A 15,259-nucleotide genomic window follows, 5' to 3' on the forward strand; every position below is an offset into this window, starting at 1 on the left:
ACAGTGCCCTAGCTGGTGCTCAAATGGTGTCTCAGTCATGAAAGGCAAAGTACAGGGATGTGCTCCTTTTCTGAGGGGAAAAAATAATCCTAACTTTTCCCTCTGCCTTGTGACTACAATAATGTGCTCAATATTCACCATGCATTCATCCTGTTGCACAAAGAAATTCATCCAAGTGTTCCTTGCTCACCAGATTTGGAAAAACCAAGAGCTTCTCACAAGAATTTCACTGTTGTAACAGATACTTTATCAAGTCATAGGGCATTGTCTATGAACAGCTTCTCCACAGTGACCAAGTGACCCTAAAGCTTCCTGAGGCTTTGTGTGTCAGACTGAAGGCTCAAGCCATGCAGAGCCTAAACTCCTCAGGAGAAAATTGTTTAAAGGGAGAAGTTTAATATTCAAATATAGATCCAAGCACATGCAGCACCAGCCTTGATAGCACACAGCTACCACTGAGAAAGGAGCAGAGAGGATCACACCATTCGCAACAGCAGCCACCTCCTGGTCCAAGCCTGACTTCCACCTGAATCAAGTGTAAGTGATCTCTGTGCTCACACAGTCAGCAGTGCAGCACATCCAAACCCTTCTGAGCAGCAAGCTCCTTCATAAAGCAAAATTTGTAGCCTGACAGCTCCTAAAATCCATCTCATTACACTGCATTTCTGGGGCCTGGCTGGGGCTGGAGCATCCCTGTCCTGCTGAATCTACAGGGATCACTCCACAACCAGAAGTGTTGCCCCTGCCCAAAGGCATTGACACATGAGTCAGTACAATTCCCACCAGATCAACAAACTGGTTCATTTCTGGGGTATACAGACAGGAAAATGACTGTCAGGGATAAAATAACAGAGATCAGCACATCAGACAACTCCACTGAACACCAGGTAGGCACTGCCCAACACCACAAACCACTGAGGTGCTCCTCAAGGACTCAGCCCATGAGAAATAACCATAGCCAGAAATAACACACCATCGTGGTTTTGGTGTTTTATAAACAATCCGACATCACACATTCATCCATCCATGACAACAAGAGTGTGAGCTCCTTCGTACACTCTGCAGAGACCGTGCCCACACTGCCCCACAGCAATCACCCCAAATCAGGACAGAGGGCAGACGAGGAACTGGGGAAGGCAAGGAAACCTTACTGGACATGACACACAGTCAGAAACTGCTCTGTGGGCAACTGCCTCTGAGCCAACACTTTCAACACCACCCATGGAAAACCTGGGGGGAAGTAGCTGGCAGCAAGGCAGAACACAAGTGAGGTTTTCCACAATAGCTGATATCTGATGGTTCATATCAATCTCACTCCAAAAGCCTTGAACCTTTTCCTGCATTGCAGCAGGGGTGGTGGGGGCAGTGGGGATGACAGGGAAAGCAATACTGACGTCACATCCATTTCAGAAGAGAGACTTCTGGTTGCAACTCCCCAAAGCCAACTTCCAAGGCATGTGTGAGGACAGATGTTTTTGCTGGTCAAACACACACGAACCCAACAAAATCGACACGGAGCCACAAAACATCCACGGGGGTTCTCTGGAAAAGTTCTGCATGTTCCCAGACCTGACAATAATGCCCTGGGATCATGAAAAATGCTTGAAGGGAAAGAGCTACCATTGGCAAAGCAAATTTAAACTAACAATTCAAAGTATTAGTGATTTCCTTCCACAAACACTGAACAGCCCCTGTAGGAAGAAGCTCATTTCAGGAATCCTGTCTCTTAGTACCCTGTTCCCAACACAAGTGTCTCTGCAGGAGCACAGAGAAAGCCACATCTCACCCATTCAGCCCCTTGTCTTGCCCTCAGCTGATGTCAGAGATTTCAGAGAAAAGTGGAAGGCACGAACGGAGCAGTGTAAAGACAGATATGGAGTAATGGTTAAGTAATCACAGGGTGCCAGAATGGTCTGAGTTGGAAGGAACCATAAACTCATCCCATGTCCTGTCCTGGGCAGGGACACCTTCCACTGTCCCAGGCTGCTCCAAGCCCTGTCCAACCTGGCCTTGGGACACGTCCAGGGATCCAGGGGCAGCCACAGCTGCTCTGGGCAACATTTCCTCTTTAAATGAACTTCTTAAAGGTTTATTATTATTTTTAGAGGAATTTAAAAAATATTCCCTCTTTAAAGTTGTGGAAAGGAGACCAGAGTTAAACATGCAAACAAACTGCAAGGGCCAGTGCTGCATCATTCTTTTGAGTGAAATCTGTGCCAGAGAGGTTGAATTCAGATTTGCCAAAGAGCCTTAAACCACTGCGGTGTTTCTCCCTGCCATCTCCAGTGTCCAGCTGTGCATGCCCGTGCCACATGAGCAGTGCCAGTGCCAGAAGCTCCTCTCCATGTCCAGTCTTACTCCAAGCAGGCTGGGAATGCAGTAGGAAGGCAGGATGTGGTCCTGCATTAAGATACTCCATCACAACATAAGGCAATCAGAAAGCCCAATGAAAGGCACACAGGCAAATTTCAACTACTTTCCCAACTTCCCAAACTGAAAACTGCAAAACCTTCCCACTACTGGGTGAGTGACCTTGGGGGTTAAACATTCTTTCAAGATTTGTATTAAATTTCTGTAACTGAAAGACTGAAAACCAGGGGATCTGTGAGCTCCCTCATTGAAACCTGGTATTTAAAGCTGAGCATCTGTGCTGATTTCCCACATGTTCCTGCAGCACAGTGCTGGCTGGGAATGCTGAGTGATGGCAGAGCTACAGGACATGCAGGATTGGAACCAGCAAGACTAGGAATTCTACCAGCAGGTTTGACCCATTTGCTGCATGTTGAAGCAATATTCAGTCAAGAATAAAATGAGATCAGTTCTGGGATTTGTAGGGGATCTTTTTAGGTGTAGTTTTCCCGCTCTGATGGTGCAGCATGGACCCCTCAGTTCTTACTCTTTTGCTCACCTTTTGCTCAAGAAGTTGCTCCATTTAATTTAGCCTCGTCATTTGCTTAATTGCTACTGAGGTCAAAGCACTCTGTGACACAATCTTCACAACTGAGGGCAAAAAAACCACGGCTTGAAGTGAACAGCCAGAAGAGCTGCAGCCAAGAGGGCCATCAGGAAATTAAAAATCACGAGTACTACAATGCCAGCAACACATTCTGCGCTCGTGTTTGGCCCCAGTGCAACGGGCAGGTGCACACCCACCCGGGCAGGTCCTGGAAGCTGCACCCATGCCCTGCTCCCAGCCAGCCCTCCTGAGCACAGCCATGCAATGCAGCCACCGTGGGCAGGTGGGCACCAGAGACCTCCCAAGGAAGGCAGCACACACAGCAAAGCCACACAAGAGACACAAACAGGAGTGTCACACCTGCACAACCTCCTCCCGTTTCTCCTGCAGCTTGGCCTCACCCAGGGATGGTGACTGCCAAGAGGGTGCTGGCAACAGGACCGAGCTTCCCCACACTTAAATGGTGCCAGGATCCTTCAGAAGGGCTTCCCTAGTGCTCTGCAGCTCAGGGGAGAGCTCATGGGCCTCTTTCCTACCTACCAAACTGAGCCTCCTCACCAGCAGCAGCAGCCCTGAGGAAGCCACGTGCCCAAAGAAAGCAGCTGGGGCAGAGCAGCCCCTGTGCCTGCAGAGCCAGCCCAGGGGCAGAGCTCAGGGCTTAGTGCCTCTGAGGTGCCACACACACCTTGGGCACTGCTGCACATGGGGAGCCCCCAACAGCTGCTGCAGGCACCACCTCTGCTCCTGCTACACAACCCAGGGACAAGAACCAGTCTGGAAAACAAAGACAGAATCACCTGGAACAGCTGGAAAGTGACACTGTTCTATGTTTTAGGAAAACACTGGGTTTTTCACACCATTTTCAAGCACAAAATGTTTATTTTTCTTTTTAATCTATACAATTTCTTGGGGCTTTTAGTGCCACTGACTTTGTCAGTATACAAGGAATGGACCATACAGGCAGTAGTGACATAAACTGAAGGATTCAGTGCGAGCCAAAGGGAACCCAGTGTGAGAACATATTTTCCATGTTTGCTCTTGAAGCATACAGACATGATTCTAGAAAACCCAAACAAATTAAAGATACATGGTACAGAGAACAGAAATCTCTTACTGCAGTAAGTATTTTGCCCAGGCAGAAGACTCTGCATAATTTTGTATAAAATTCAATTCTAACTGAATTGATGGAATAAGATATTCAAAGAGTACAAACAAAGTAAATTAGACAGGTATAATGCTTGAAGTACAACAGAACTATACAACTCACAGCTGGCAGCACGGGACGTCCCTGGCCCTCAGCAGAGGGTTCCAAAATGTGGTGGTGGGGCCTTTGGGTGTGGCCACACCCGGGTCTTGTGCCTGCAACACTGCCCGTAGCGCCCAGGGAGGGAAGGAGACTTACCACGGCAAATCAGCTCTAGCGGTTACCTTGTGCCTTTACACTGAGGTGTAGCTGGAGGCTCTATGCACAGTAAAATGGGCAAAAAGCAACCCGGGAACAGGAGAGAGGTGTCTGTGCCACCTGGAGCGCAAACTCGGGTAAAAATAAAGATAGATAGATAGATAGATAGATAGATAGATAGATAGATAGATAGATAAAAAAATTGCAAACAGAAGGCGGTGAGACTCCAAACCTGAAGTGTCAGATATGAAAAAGAACAGCTTCACATTTTTATTCTGTTTTAGCATGACCACAGCTGGCACACCAGAGCCCAGACATGGCCCTCAAGCTCAGTGGCTGCCCAGGTGCTCTGCTGCCATCAAGAGTTCCATGGCCTGTCTTTGCTTACAGAACATGCATGAGCTTGTGATTTAACTGAGTTATAAAAGCCCACATAGGGAAAGGAAATTAAATCCCGTGTGATGCTGATCCAGAGGAAAACAGCATTTTCTGCCTGTTACAGAATTAAGTCACCATCTACAATGACTTTACCACAGGCTGGGAAGGAGAACAGAGAGTGCTGCCTGAAGCTGTTCTCTGTCCTTGTATACACTTTCCTTGGATCACTTTGTAAATGCTCCTACATTACAATGTGCACTTCACTACTCCGCGTACAAACACCAACAATTTCACGATCAGTGCATCAAACAAACGTGTCAAACAAACCTCACCTCACAATTCTTATTTCTAAAAGCTTCAGAAATGAAAATTCAACCCATGAATAAAAACAAAAGCATTTACAGCAGAATGAAGCTTATGAGGAACATCAACAATAAACCTGCATATCTTTGCAAATAAAAAGACCTCCAATTCACAAGCAGATTGTAAATAAAATACACCTTTCGAATAATTGTACATCTCTTTCCAGCTGGGACTGGAAAGCTGAGATTCAAGGCACTGAACTCCTGCAGGGTTAGTACAATTTGCTAATTATCAATTCAAGTACAACGATGTTAAGGATCGCGAGTGTGAAACAGAACACGAGGAATAAAGTGTCTTCAGCGAGGGGACAGAAGCGGGTATTGCCGTGACCCAAAGGACCCGCGGTGCTGCCGCCTCACAGTGATATCGCTGCGGGGAATGGCTGTGCTGCCTCGTCCCGCACACCCCATGGCACGGACAGACCCAACACTGCAGCGTGACGGCGTCACAACCACCCACGGCACGGTCCCCATGGCACGGCCACCACAGACAGGGCCACTCGTGTCAGGGCCACCCACGGCAGGTCCCATGGCAAAGGGCCCACGGCAGAGTCACCTATGACGGGGTCCCATGGCAAAGGGCCCACGGCACAGTCACCCATGGCGGGGTCCCATGGCAGGGTCACCCACGGCAGGTCCCATGGCAAAAGGCCCACGGCACAGTCACCCAGGCAGGTCCCATGGCAAAGGGCCCACGGCACAGTCACCCAGGCAGGTCCCATGGCAAAGGGCGCACGGCACAGTCACCCAGGCAGGTCCCCGCGGCCCGGTCGGTCCCGTCAGGTCATGCGGAGCCGCGGGCCGGGCGGCCGCGCCGGGCGCTGCAGCGGCCCCGGGTAGGAGCGCAGGCAGGTCCGGCCCAGCGGCGAGAAGCGCACGATGCCGGGGGCCCGCAGCAGCCCCGGCGGCGCCCCCGGGCCCGGCCACGGCAGGCCGAACACGGCGGGGGGGAAGGCGGCCCCGAACTGACACAGCGGCATCACCAGGGGCGGCGCCGCGCCCGCCAGGCCGGGCCCCGGCACAGGCACCGGCACGGGCACGGGCAGGGCGGCTCCAGGAGCTAATCCCGCGGGCACCGGGCACCCGGCCCCCAGGCCTTTCCTTACCGCATTTACCTACAAAAAGAGAAACACAACAAGTGTCGCTACAGGGCCCTGCTCTCCCCGGGCCCACAGCGCTTCGGCCCAACGCCGGGCCCTGGGCGGCTGCGGGTGCGGGGCTGTGTCCTTGCCACTTTCTGTGGGGATCAGCCCTTTTCTCCTTTCCTGCTTTTGTTGGGGGGCCGGAGTCTTGTTTTGTTGTTGGTTTTTTTTTTGTTTGTTTGTTTTTTTGGTTTTTTTTTTTTTTTTGGGAGGGGGGGTTTGTGGTTTTTTTGTGGTTCAGGTTTTTTTGGTTGGTTGGGGGTTTTTTTGTTGTTGTTGTTTCTGTGGGTTGTTTTTTGGTTGGTTGGGGGTTTGTTTTTGTTTGTTTGTTTTTTTTTGAAAACACAGAATGTTTGGAAATTAATAGGAAAGGCTGATATGAGGCACAGGGGAAAGTTACCTCAATATAAACTCATTTGTTAAGGAGGCAGGAAGCATCATTAAACAAGTGAAAATGAACACCCTCACATGTCCAAAGAACTCAAGTATCTGTTATCTTGTGCATAAAAGTAAATAAGCTTCACTAAAACCAGAATTAACCCAAATCTCATGTTCTTACAGGCAGCCTCAAAAGAGCTTTAAAGACGCTAGTCCTTATTTCTGCACAGAATAGTTTGAGGCAGCCCTGGGAGCTGAGCTGGCTCAGGTGGCAGAGACCTCCTGTGACAGGTGAGGCAAAGCCAGCCAGGACACAGCAGGGCTGCTCTGCCAGGACCCATTCCAGCTGCTTCCCTAAGATCCTGTTAACATACCCTTCAATTATTCAGCATGTGAGGGGCAGAGAAAGAGCTCTCCCTCAGTACGGGATAGCAGAGCTTCCCAAATTACACACTCCATCCTGCACGATGCCATGGGAACTGCTGCCACCCCAAACGTTTGCAGCATTTCATTACATTTTTCGTGTCACAGAATTTACAGCTCCCTGCCAGGGTCCCCACCAGGCCATCACCTATTTGTGGCATAAGGAAAAAAGGATGTTATTTAATTCTAGGAGTCTCCCATCAATGTGATATTTCACATTCAACTGGTAAAACTGGTATGAAGGTGAAATTTCAGCAGAAAAATGAATATATGTTTAAGGCTGCAAGGGATGCTTGCTCCATGTTTCTGATTTTAATCTCTCTTCTCAATTACCGATAAAAATGGCAATAGCCTCCAGGATGTCCTGCTTTGGGGTATTAACCTCTGTTCCATGGGCAATTCTAGAAACATACAGAGCTATCTGATACTCTCCTGAACTTCCTTGTCTCCCATTCTCACCTGAAATCTGAATCTGATGGTGAACACTGAACTGAGATGCTCCAGGATCATGAATCTAACACCAATAATGTATAAAACACCACCAAAATCAACAGAAACCAAAGAACAAGAAACAAGAGGAACCAAGGATGTATTTTTAAGACCTGCAGACTTCTGTAAGCTGTTACTAGATTCTTATATTAACATCCTCAAAATGGTGGTTTCTACCAAACTAAGCACCTGTGAGGAATGCCAACAGATGTCTGTGACAATATTGTATTTTGGACCACACACTGAGGCATGTGTGGGACTGTTGGGGTGCCCTGTGCAGGGCCAGGAGTTGGACTATACCAGCAAGAGATTATTCAGTGGCACTGAAAACGCAAGGTGACATTTTTGCCCTTTTTGAAAAACCTTAATTTCAGCTCTAAGTACTGAGAAATTTTACTCACTCCAGTTTGGAACTTTTTCATTCTCAGCTGAATTCCTCAGTAAAGCAGTGGCTGCATTTAATATTACCTATGTGTGACCAGAAAAAATCGTCATGGCCCAAACTCAACATTGCACATTAAACCTTCCAAGTGCTCCCTGTGCTGAGGACCCCAGCCCTGCAGGCAGCCCTGAGGGTGGGCTCCCAGGAGGGCAGGGTGTATTATATGGGTAGGAAGGGAGGCTCTTGCCCTGCTCTTCCCCTATGCCAAAGCAATGAGCCCCCTGAGCCAAGAGAGGCAGCTGCACCCACCACCCTCACACCTCTGCTCGTGCCACAGAAGGCAGCTCACATTCCTAAGCTTATTCCTTGATTAATGTTAACCAAAATTACCTGTAAAATTATTATTTCATAATATCTTCACAAAGATCACAGAAAGAAATCACTCAGGCAGTTTCACCTCAGTTCTTTCTAATATTTCCCACTGCATTTCAAACCGCTGCTGATGAGAATCTACCTGCATTTCCATGCTTCATAAAACCATTTGAAAAGGAACACTTCAATGCTCCTGTGACACAACTGGATGAGGGTTATTCCCCTCTTGAAAGGTCCCCCCCAGACTTCTAATATGATCAATCAGGACTTGCAGGCAAATGGACTGGTAATTTCTATAGAAACAAAGCAGAATATAAAGTTTTCTTTTGCATCCCAATTACATTATTGCTGTCTACACTTCTGATGGCAGAGGATGAAAAGAAAACCACTCACTCTTTTTAACACACTACCAGTTTTTCTTCTACTTCCAGCCTTAAAGAGTAGCCTTCACTTTGTTAAAAAATAATATATTTTATTCACAGCAAACAATTTGCTGCTGGTGGTAGAATGAGTCTTGAGTAAAAAAAGAGAGAACTCAGAGAAGTGAGTCCTCTGTTCCAGGGGGAAAGAAAAGACTTCAAGTCAGCCACACAACTTCTCTGCATATTCACAACAGTGGATGAACAGCAAGAGAAAATTTTAAAGTTTAAAAAGATGTATTTTTCTATTTAAATGTATAGTTAATTTATATATATATATATATTTTAAAATTGTTTAATGTATTTTTGATCGTGGGACAACTCCCTTCACTCCTACTCCTGTATGAAGCCCTTTAGGGAGGCACTTTTCTTTACAATAACCCCCAGCAGATGCAGAAGTGAAGGTACAAATCCTGCCACCCCCAGCCCCTCATTTCTGACCATCACAAGGGATCACTTTTCCCAAAAACAACAGCTTTCCCCAAAACTAAGCCCATGTGATTCAGCCCACCCTAATACCTCTGTACTAGTTTGTTCCAGTTAAAAAAACAAAACACAAAAGGCATAAGAATCACCTTGTTTCCTATTTATCCAGCCTTTATTTCCAACATAAAACCTTATTATAACCTTCTCTGATGGGCTGGAAATCTGCTTAGTGCTCCTTATTCTTTTCTTGCAAAGGCATTTTTGATCAAAAGAGGCAACAAAAGATGGTGTTACCAGATGAACTGAAGAGATACAGCCTGAGCTTCAGGTTCTCTCTCCTGGAAAGCTATTTTTTCCATCCTTTATGTGATTCCCAAAGTTCCTTTTGTCTTTCCAGTTGACTCAGCTGTGATTCAGCACAGATGTAACATCTCCCCATGGAGCTCATCCCTCCAACACTGATGCACAGGTCACTTGTCGTCCTGTCCACACTGCAGTCCTCTTGTGCTGTTCCCTTCCTCCTCCTCTGGCCATTTCTCTCCCAACACAGTGCAGCCCTCTTCTCCCTCAACTTCAGTTTCCCCTTTGGGGTCAATTTCAGAGGGTACAAACAGCAGAATGATGCTGAACTCCCAAACCAACTCTTGTCCAACTCTTCTATATCATACCTGCCACCTGCAGCATCCCGTGCCATCTTCACAACCAAAACACTTAACAGAAATGAGCCCAGCAGTGTTTGCCACCTGCCCCTGCAGCCAGCAGGGTCCTCAGGAGAACCTCATGCCCCAAACCACCCCAGGCCTCACCCATCCTGGAGCCCCAGCTGATGCCACTCCTCCACACAACAAGGAATGAAGTGAAATGAAGAGCAGGAAATCCCAACCTCTCCATGTTCTTGCTAAATCACCTCCAAAACACTTCAATCAGCTCTGCTGATTCCCTGGAACAACTGCCATGGTTGAGAAAGACACAAACCCTCTAAGATCCAGTGTACTGAGACAGGGACATTCCTGCTGCTCTCACAGTGACACACTGCCTTCTCTGCAGGCTTTCAGACACCAAGACTGCAGGAGGTAAAATCAACCCTAAATTGATGCTAACAAGTGATTTAAAGTAAAATAACCACTTGTTTCTCCAGAGATACAGGTGGGCAAAACATTCACATCAAATACTTCAAACTTCTGCAGCGGTCAGGGGAAAGACACCAAAATGCTGCAAAAAGCACATCAAAAGAGAGTAAAAACTGACTTAACAGAACCTGTGCCCTCTCCACCACTTTATGGAAATCTTCAGTTTGGGTTTACTAGGACTAACTTTTGACTTATTTTATGAAAACTGTTAGGGCCTTAAGTAGACCTTGTTTACTCCTGAGCTGGTTAAAGCATTACTGATCAAAGGATTATTTACTCACTCAGGAACCAGCAGGTACCAAAGCAGATGCACTGGTGAGGTTCCTGCTTTGGTACATTTCACCTCACCAACAGCTACAGAGCCACTACTGCTACAGGATTTTCTTCCTTCTACATCGCCAAAAGGCAGTGGTTTGCTATCCAGAGCTTGTTCTCTTGCTTTTAGGGGATTACAAAACAGCTCCTCACTGTTCCTTTCCTCTATTTTGGCTCAATTTGCAGTCTTCCATGAAAATGAACCCAGCAAAAGTTACTAGTCAAAGAATCTCCAGCTGTGAGAAAGAAGAGGTTTGGAAACCCAGACCAGGGTGGGCCAGAATGGTGAACTGGGATTCTGGATGCATGCTCATTCCTGGCTGTGCTGCCTCTGTACCAGCCCTCAGCAGCACTGAACGCAGACACGATGCACCTGACACGGCTTTGTCCTGCTGCTGGGAACAACAGGGGACCAGTGGGGGCTTCCCAATCCTCTATTTGTTGTAGGACACTTTGACAGCATTTCTGAGAATGGCACTGTCCAACAAGCAAGGGTCAGCACAGCCCCTGCTGTCCCCTCTCCTAGCACAGGACTCACTCCAGTTCCACTCAAACAATGGCTCCTGACCACAGAGCCACCAGCCCCTGCTCCGAGGAAGGTTAATATTAAACATCAGAAAAAAAAAAACCTTTAGTAATAGTTGAAACTGAAGTTGAGCAGCAGATGATAACGATAGGAGTATTGCTGTGTATCGCTGTTAATTAGCAGTTTGGAATTTAAAAATATATATTTTTTATATATTGCTACCCATATATCCCTTAAGATTATTCCAAAGGACAATTTTAAAAACAATTGATTTAGTACTGAATGAAAAGAGCTGGACATTTATAGAAAGCATTTATCTGGAGTAATTTTAGTCTATGATCTCCTCCACATCTGAGTTCTGCAAAGGCTGTCAGACACATAGCAAAAGGTATGTCCTTCAAGGAGGGCCACTTACTCCACATGTCTCATTCTGCATTTGCATGGGGTTAGCCTTTGGCTCCATGTCTTGCCTTTTTTGGTTCTGCTTCAGTTGGTTTAAAGAAGGTTTTGTCTGTGCAGCTCCAACAGTTTTGCTCGTCCACTGGTCCACCAGCTTGTGCAGGTCATCCGTGAACGTCCCTTTCTTGTTGTTGCTGTTGTTGGCCTGAACCTGCAGCGGTGACTGCGGGAGAGGCTCAGGACACGTCACCAGGCTGTTGGTTGAGGATCCTGGAAAACCACACAGAGAGTTGAGATGGTGCCTCTGCCTCACCCCTGCAGCTCAAACCCCTTCTCACCTACTGCCACTCCAGTGGTGGCTGTCTGGATTTCTAACCCTCCCCCTCCTGGCTGCAGAACACCTTTGCTTAAAGAAATGGTCCGAGTCCAATGGGTTTGCATTTTCTATCACATCGTGTTACCTGGGCCACTAACTTGTCTTGGGTGAAATTAGGGACAGGGAGTGAAGCCAGGAATGCAGCCCCATAAAGCTGACATCCCATACAACATCTCCTCAGAGACTACCATGAGGAAGAGGGAGGTGGGATGCACTGCTAACACCGCAAGCATTTATAAAATGAATTTACCATTAATTTGACTTGCATAAATTTACTGTCCTCCTGGAAAAATGCCATTGTCATAGAGATTACAGGCAGGGCTAGTCCCTGCAACTCAAAGGCTCTGAGAGCCCACCACCTCTCTCAATGATACCAGGACCATTCACATGGCTATTTGAGTATTTTGGGGGAAAAATCCCCATCAGGACCCTGAAAGTACAGAAGAGAGAGGAGAGAGAATGTAGTGTGTGTTTGAGACAAAGATAGAGAACTTTTGGTATAGATAAAAGCAGACAGGAAGAGTATTGATAGGAGTTTAATTTTGTATGTTCACTTCTTTCTAGAAGAAATAGTTAGAAAAAATAATCCTGTCCTTTTTCTGCTTAAGTGACTACAAGTCTGACACAGCAAGCTCAGCAGGGGACTGCAACTGAAGGAGTCTGAATCTGACCTAAGCAGAAAATGTAAAGTAACTTCTCAGCTAACATATTTGAGATAGCTGAAGATTGGAAATAAAGACCATCTCTCCAAGCAAAAAGTTCACAGAACTGTAGTAAAATTATTATATAAGCAAACACGAACATTGAGTATTTTCTCTGTTAATCGGTTACCAGCCAATGAAACAGAGTACACTAATTAGTCCTACAGTTATATAAAATACATTAATAACCTTTAAATGATCATGCATTCGACCTGCAATGCCACTTCTAAGTGAATACTGCTCAATTCATTTTCCTTTACTTGGGGTAAAAGAGAGAAAGTAAGGATTTTGAGAGGAAAGCTCTTCAATTGGTGTTTAATCTTTCATGCAGCTCAGGGGGGCTGGGATGGTTTTAGGCTATCAATTCCTCCAGCAGAGAACTGCAGTCATATAAAGGTGTGTATTTCAGAGACAGACACTGGACCCAGTTTCCTGGCCGCATGCGTGCACAATCTCACACACACAACACCACGACTCCCTTACAGCATGCGAGGTTCCCAAGATGCCACAGCACATGCATTACTCTCAAAGTATCACAATTTATACAGTCTAGTTTCATATATGTGCATCAGCTCTAGTTATTAAACAACTAGCTTTTAGTAAAAAATAATAATAATAAAAAAGCAAAGAACATCCCATGCCATAAAGGAAATACTGAGAAACAAAAATGGGATAGTTACTACTACTGTGATCTTTGCCTAGACATAGTCGTTTCAAGGTGGACCCTACAAGGTAAAACAATACAAGACACACAGAATTAGGTAAGACTAAACACCACAAATCAGACGGACAAGCTTCTGTACTTTTAAGCAATCAAAAAGTAGTTATTATGCAAGAAAGGACAGACAAAGTCAGCAGTTCAGGTGAGTAAAGGAAGCCTAAATAACTGGATAGCTCAAACCTTCCTTAATGTGCAGCCATTCAAAAGCTTTGGAAAGTACCACAGCATGCCAAAAGCAAGGGCTCGTGACTTAAAGATGCATTTGTTTGGGTTTGGAGTTGGTGGTGGGTTTTTTTTGGTTTTTTTTTTTGGTTGGTTTAAAATTTTTTTGGTTTTTTTTTCTTTTCCTTTTTTTTTTTTTTTTTTCTCCAAATTGCCTTGGATTCCCCTAAAAGAAGGTTTTGATTTGTTTCCTATTAATGCAGGAAATGATGTCAATTTAGTTTGTGATTGGAGGCCAAAAATGCTTTCAGGAACAAGTCAAGCTAGTCTGGCTGCAAAGACAAACCATGAAACAACCCTAAAAATCTTGTTTTACAAGTCCAAAAAGATACATTGTTCTGCAGGTCTGAGGCCAATTGTTTCCAAATAGTTTATTTGTAGGATTTGTGTCTAAATGTGAGACTCTGAACTTCAATTGAACGGAACTGTGAATGAGTTTCCCTTATGCCTTGTCCAAGTGCAGAAAAATAATCCATTAGGGTAGCCAGGTTGTAATTTAACTAAACTAGGTGGATTTTTCATTATTGTCTCGTTCCATCCTTCATCATGATTTTACAATCTGTTGATTGATAGCAGAGTGCCAGAAGTGTGCCGAGACCCCAACTCGACTGTCAGACCTTGCCAGACATTGGCACCATTGCTGTTTGGGTGCCAGATTTCCTGAAAGGTATTTTGGACTTGATAAGAAGAATATTGTTATGGGATGGGGGGAGATGAGTGTCTGACATGGGCTATGGAGAGTCCATGGGGAAGAAGCACTTGAAACCATAAGCAAAATCAGACTGGGGCAAAAAAGTAAGACAGAAGATGGATGTGCTTTTTCTCTAGAGTAAACAGTGGTGTAACATTTTGTTACTGTGCCAGAAATGCAGCTTTAAACTCAGAGAATGCAGGTCCAGGCTGACACAGGCCCTGAATGAGTCTCTAGAGGAGAAGGAAGCGATTTCAGTCAGAGACTGAGGAAGAGAAAGTAAAGAAATGAGGAAGGGAGGAAGTAAGGGAGAAGAGATGTATGTACTTAGATATGGGTGGCATGGGGAACAGAGGACTGCTTTGAAAGAATTTATTATTTCGTACAGTTCATAGAAGTTTCTACCCTGGGAAAATCAGAAGGACATGACTACAACAATACAAGCATGACCAAGTTCAGTTCCCATCTCAAAGCCCAGATAGCAAACAGTCACATTCACAACTCAACCATCTGTCTTGTATTCTTACATCTTTGGCCCACTTTTCCCTCAGATATACCTTACCTTGCCTATCCCAAAGTTAGCCACCAATTCCCACAATGGAAACAAGTCCCCACAATGGCAGTGGCAACGGCAGCAATCCTAGAAGGCCATTTCCTGCTATTTCCTGCAGCTGCAGGCATTTCTTAGCACAATATGAATGCAAATGGAAAGCATCTGCCTTCGAGAAATAACAGCAGGCAGCTGACTGCAGTGCGTGCCCAAATGCCTGTAACAACACCTTAATCACCATCCCATAAACACCTGAATCACCAACCCCTCTGCTTCCTGCACACCCAGCAGGGGTTTCCCAGCACCAGGTGCCAAACCCGACCCAGGGAAGTGACAGAGAGCAGATAGGAAACACACTCAGGAAACACCCACGCGAGGGGTGTCAGCCCTGAGGAAAATATCCCAGCAGAATTGGGCACTGAGAAGAGAGCTGCTTCTTCCAGCAGCACCACTCCAGCATGGGGCCTGGGAGATGGGAAACGTTCCCTAAGTGGTGAGA

The 15,259-nt window shown here is 46.1% G+C and overlaps 1 protein-coding gene across 1 annotated transcript in view; it reads right to left on the reverse strand.

Annotated features, from left to right (window-relative positions):
* Positions 1-5,791: 5,791 nt before the first annotated feature.
* Positions 5,792-15,259, reverse strand: part of WNK2 (WNK lysine deficient protein kinase 2) — an 80,769-nt gene continuing 71,301 nt past the window's right edge. The window contains exons 26-28 of the mRNA XM_083869276.1: positions 13,257-13,301; positions 11,516-11,769; positions 5,792-6,213 (exon numbers count right to left, since the gene is read on the reverse strand). Coding sequence (XP_083725402.1) covers positions 5,878-6,213; positions 11,516-11,769; positions 13,257-13,301 — 635 coding nt within the window. The 3' untranslated portion in view covers positions 5,792-5,877. The remainder of the gene's footprint in view (positions 6,214-11,515; positions 11,770-13,256; positions 13,302-15,259) is intronic.

This window comes from Zosterops lateralis, assembly GCF_965231275.1.
Source record: "Zosterops lateralis genome assembly, chromosome: 11".
NCBI lineage: Eukaryota > Metazoa > Chordata > Aves > Passeriformes > Zosteropidae > Zosterops > Zosterops lateralis.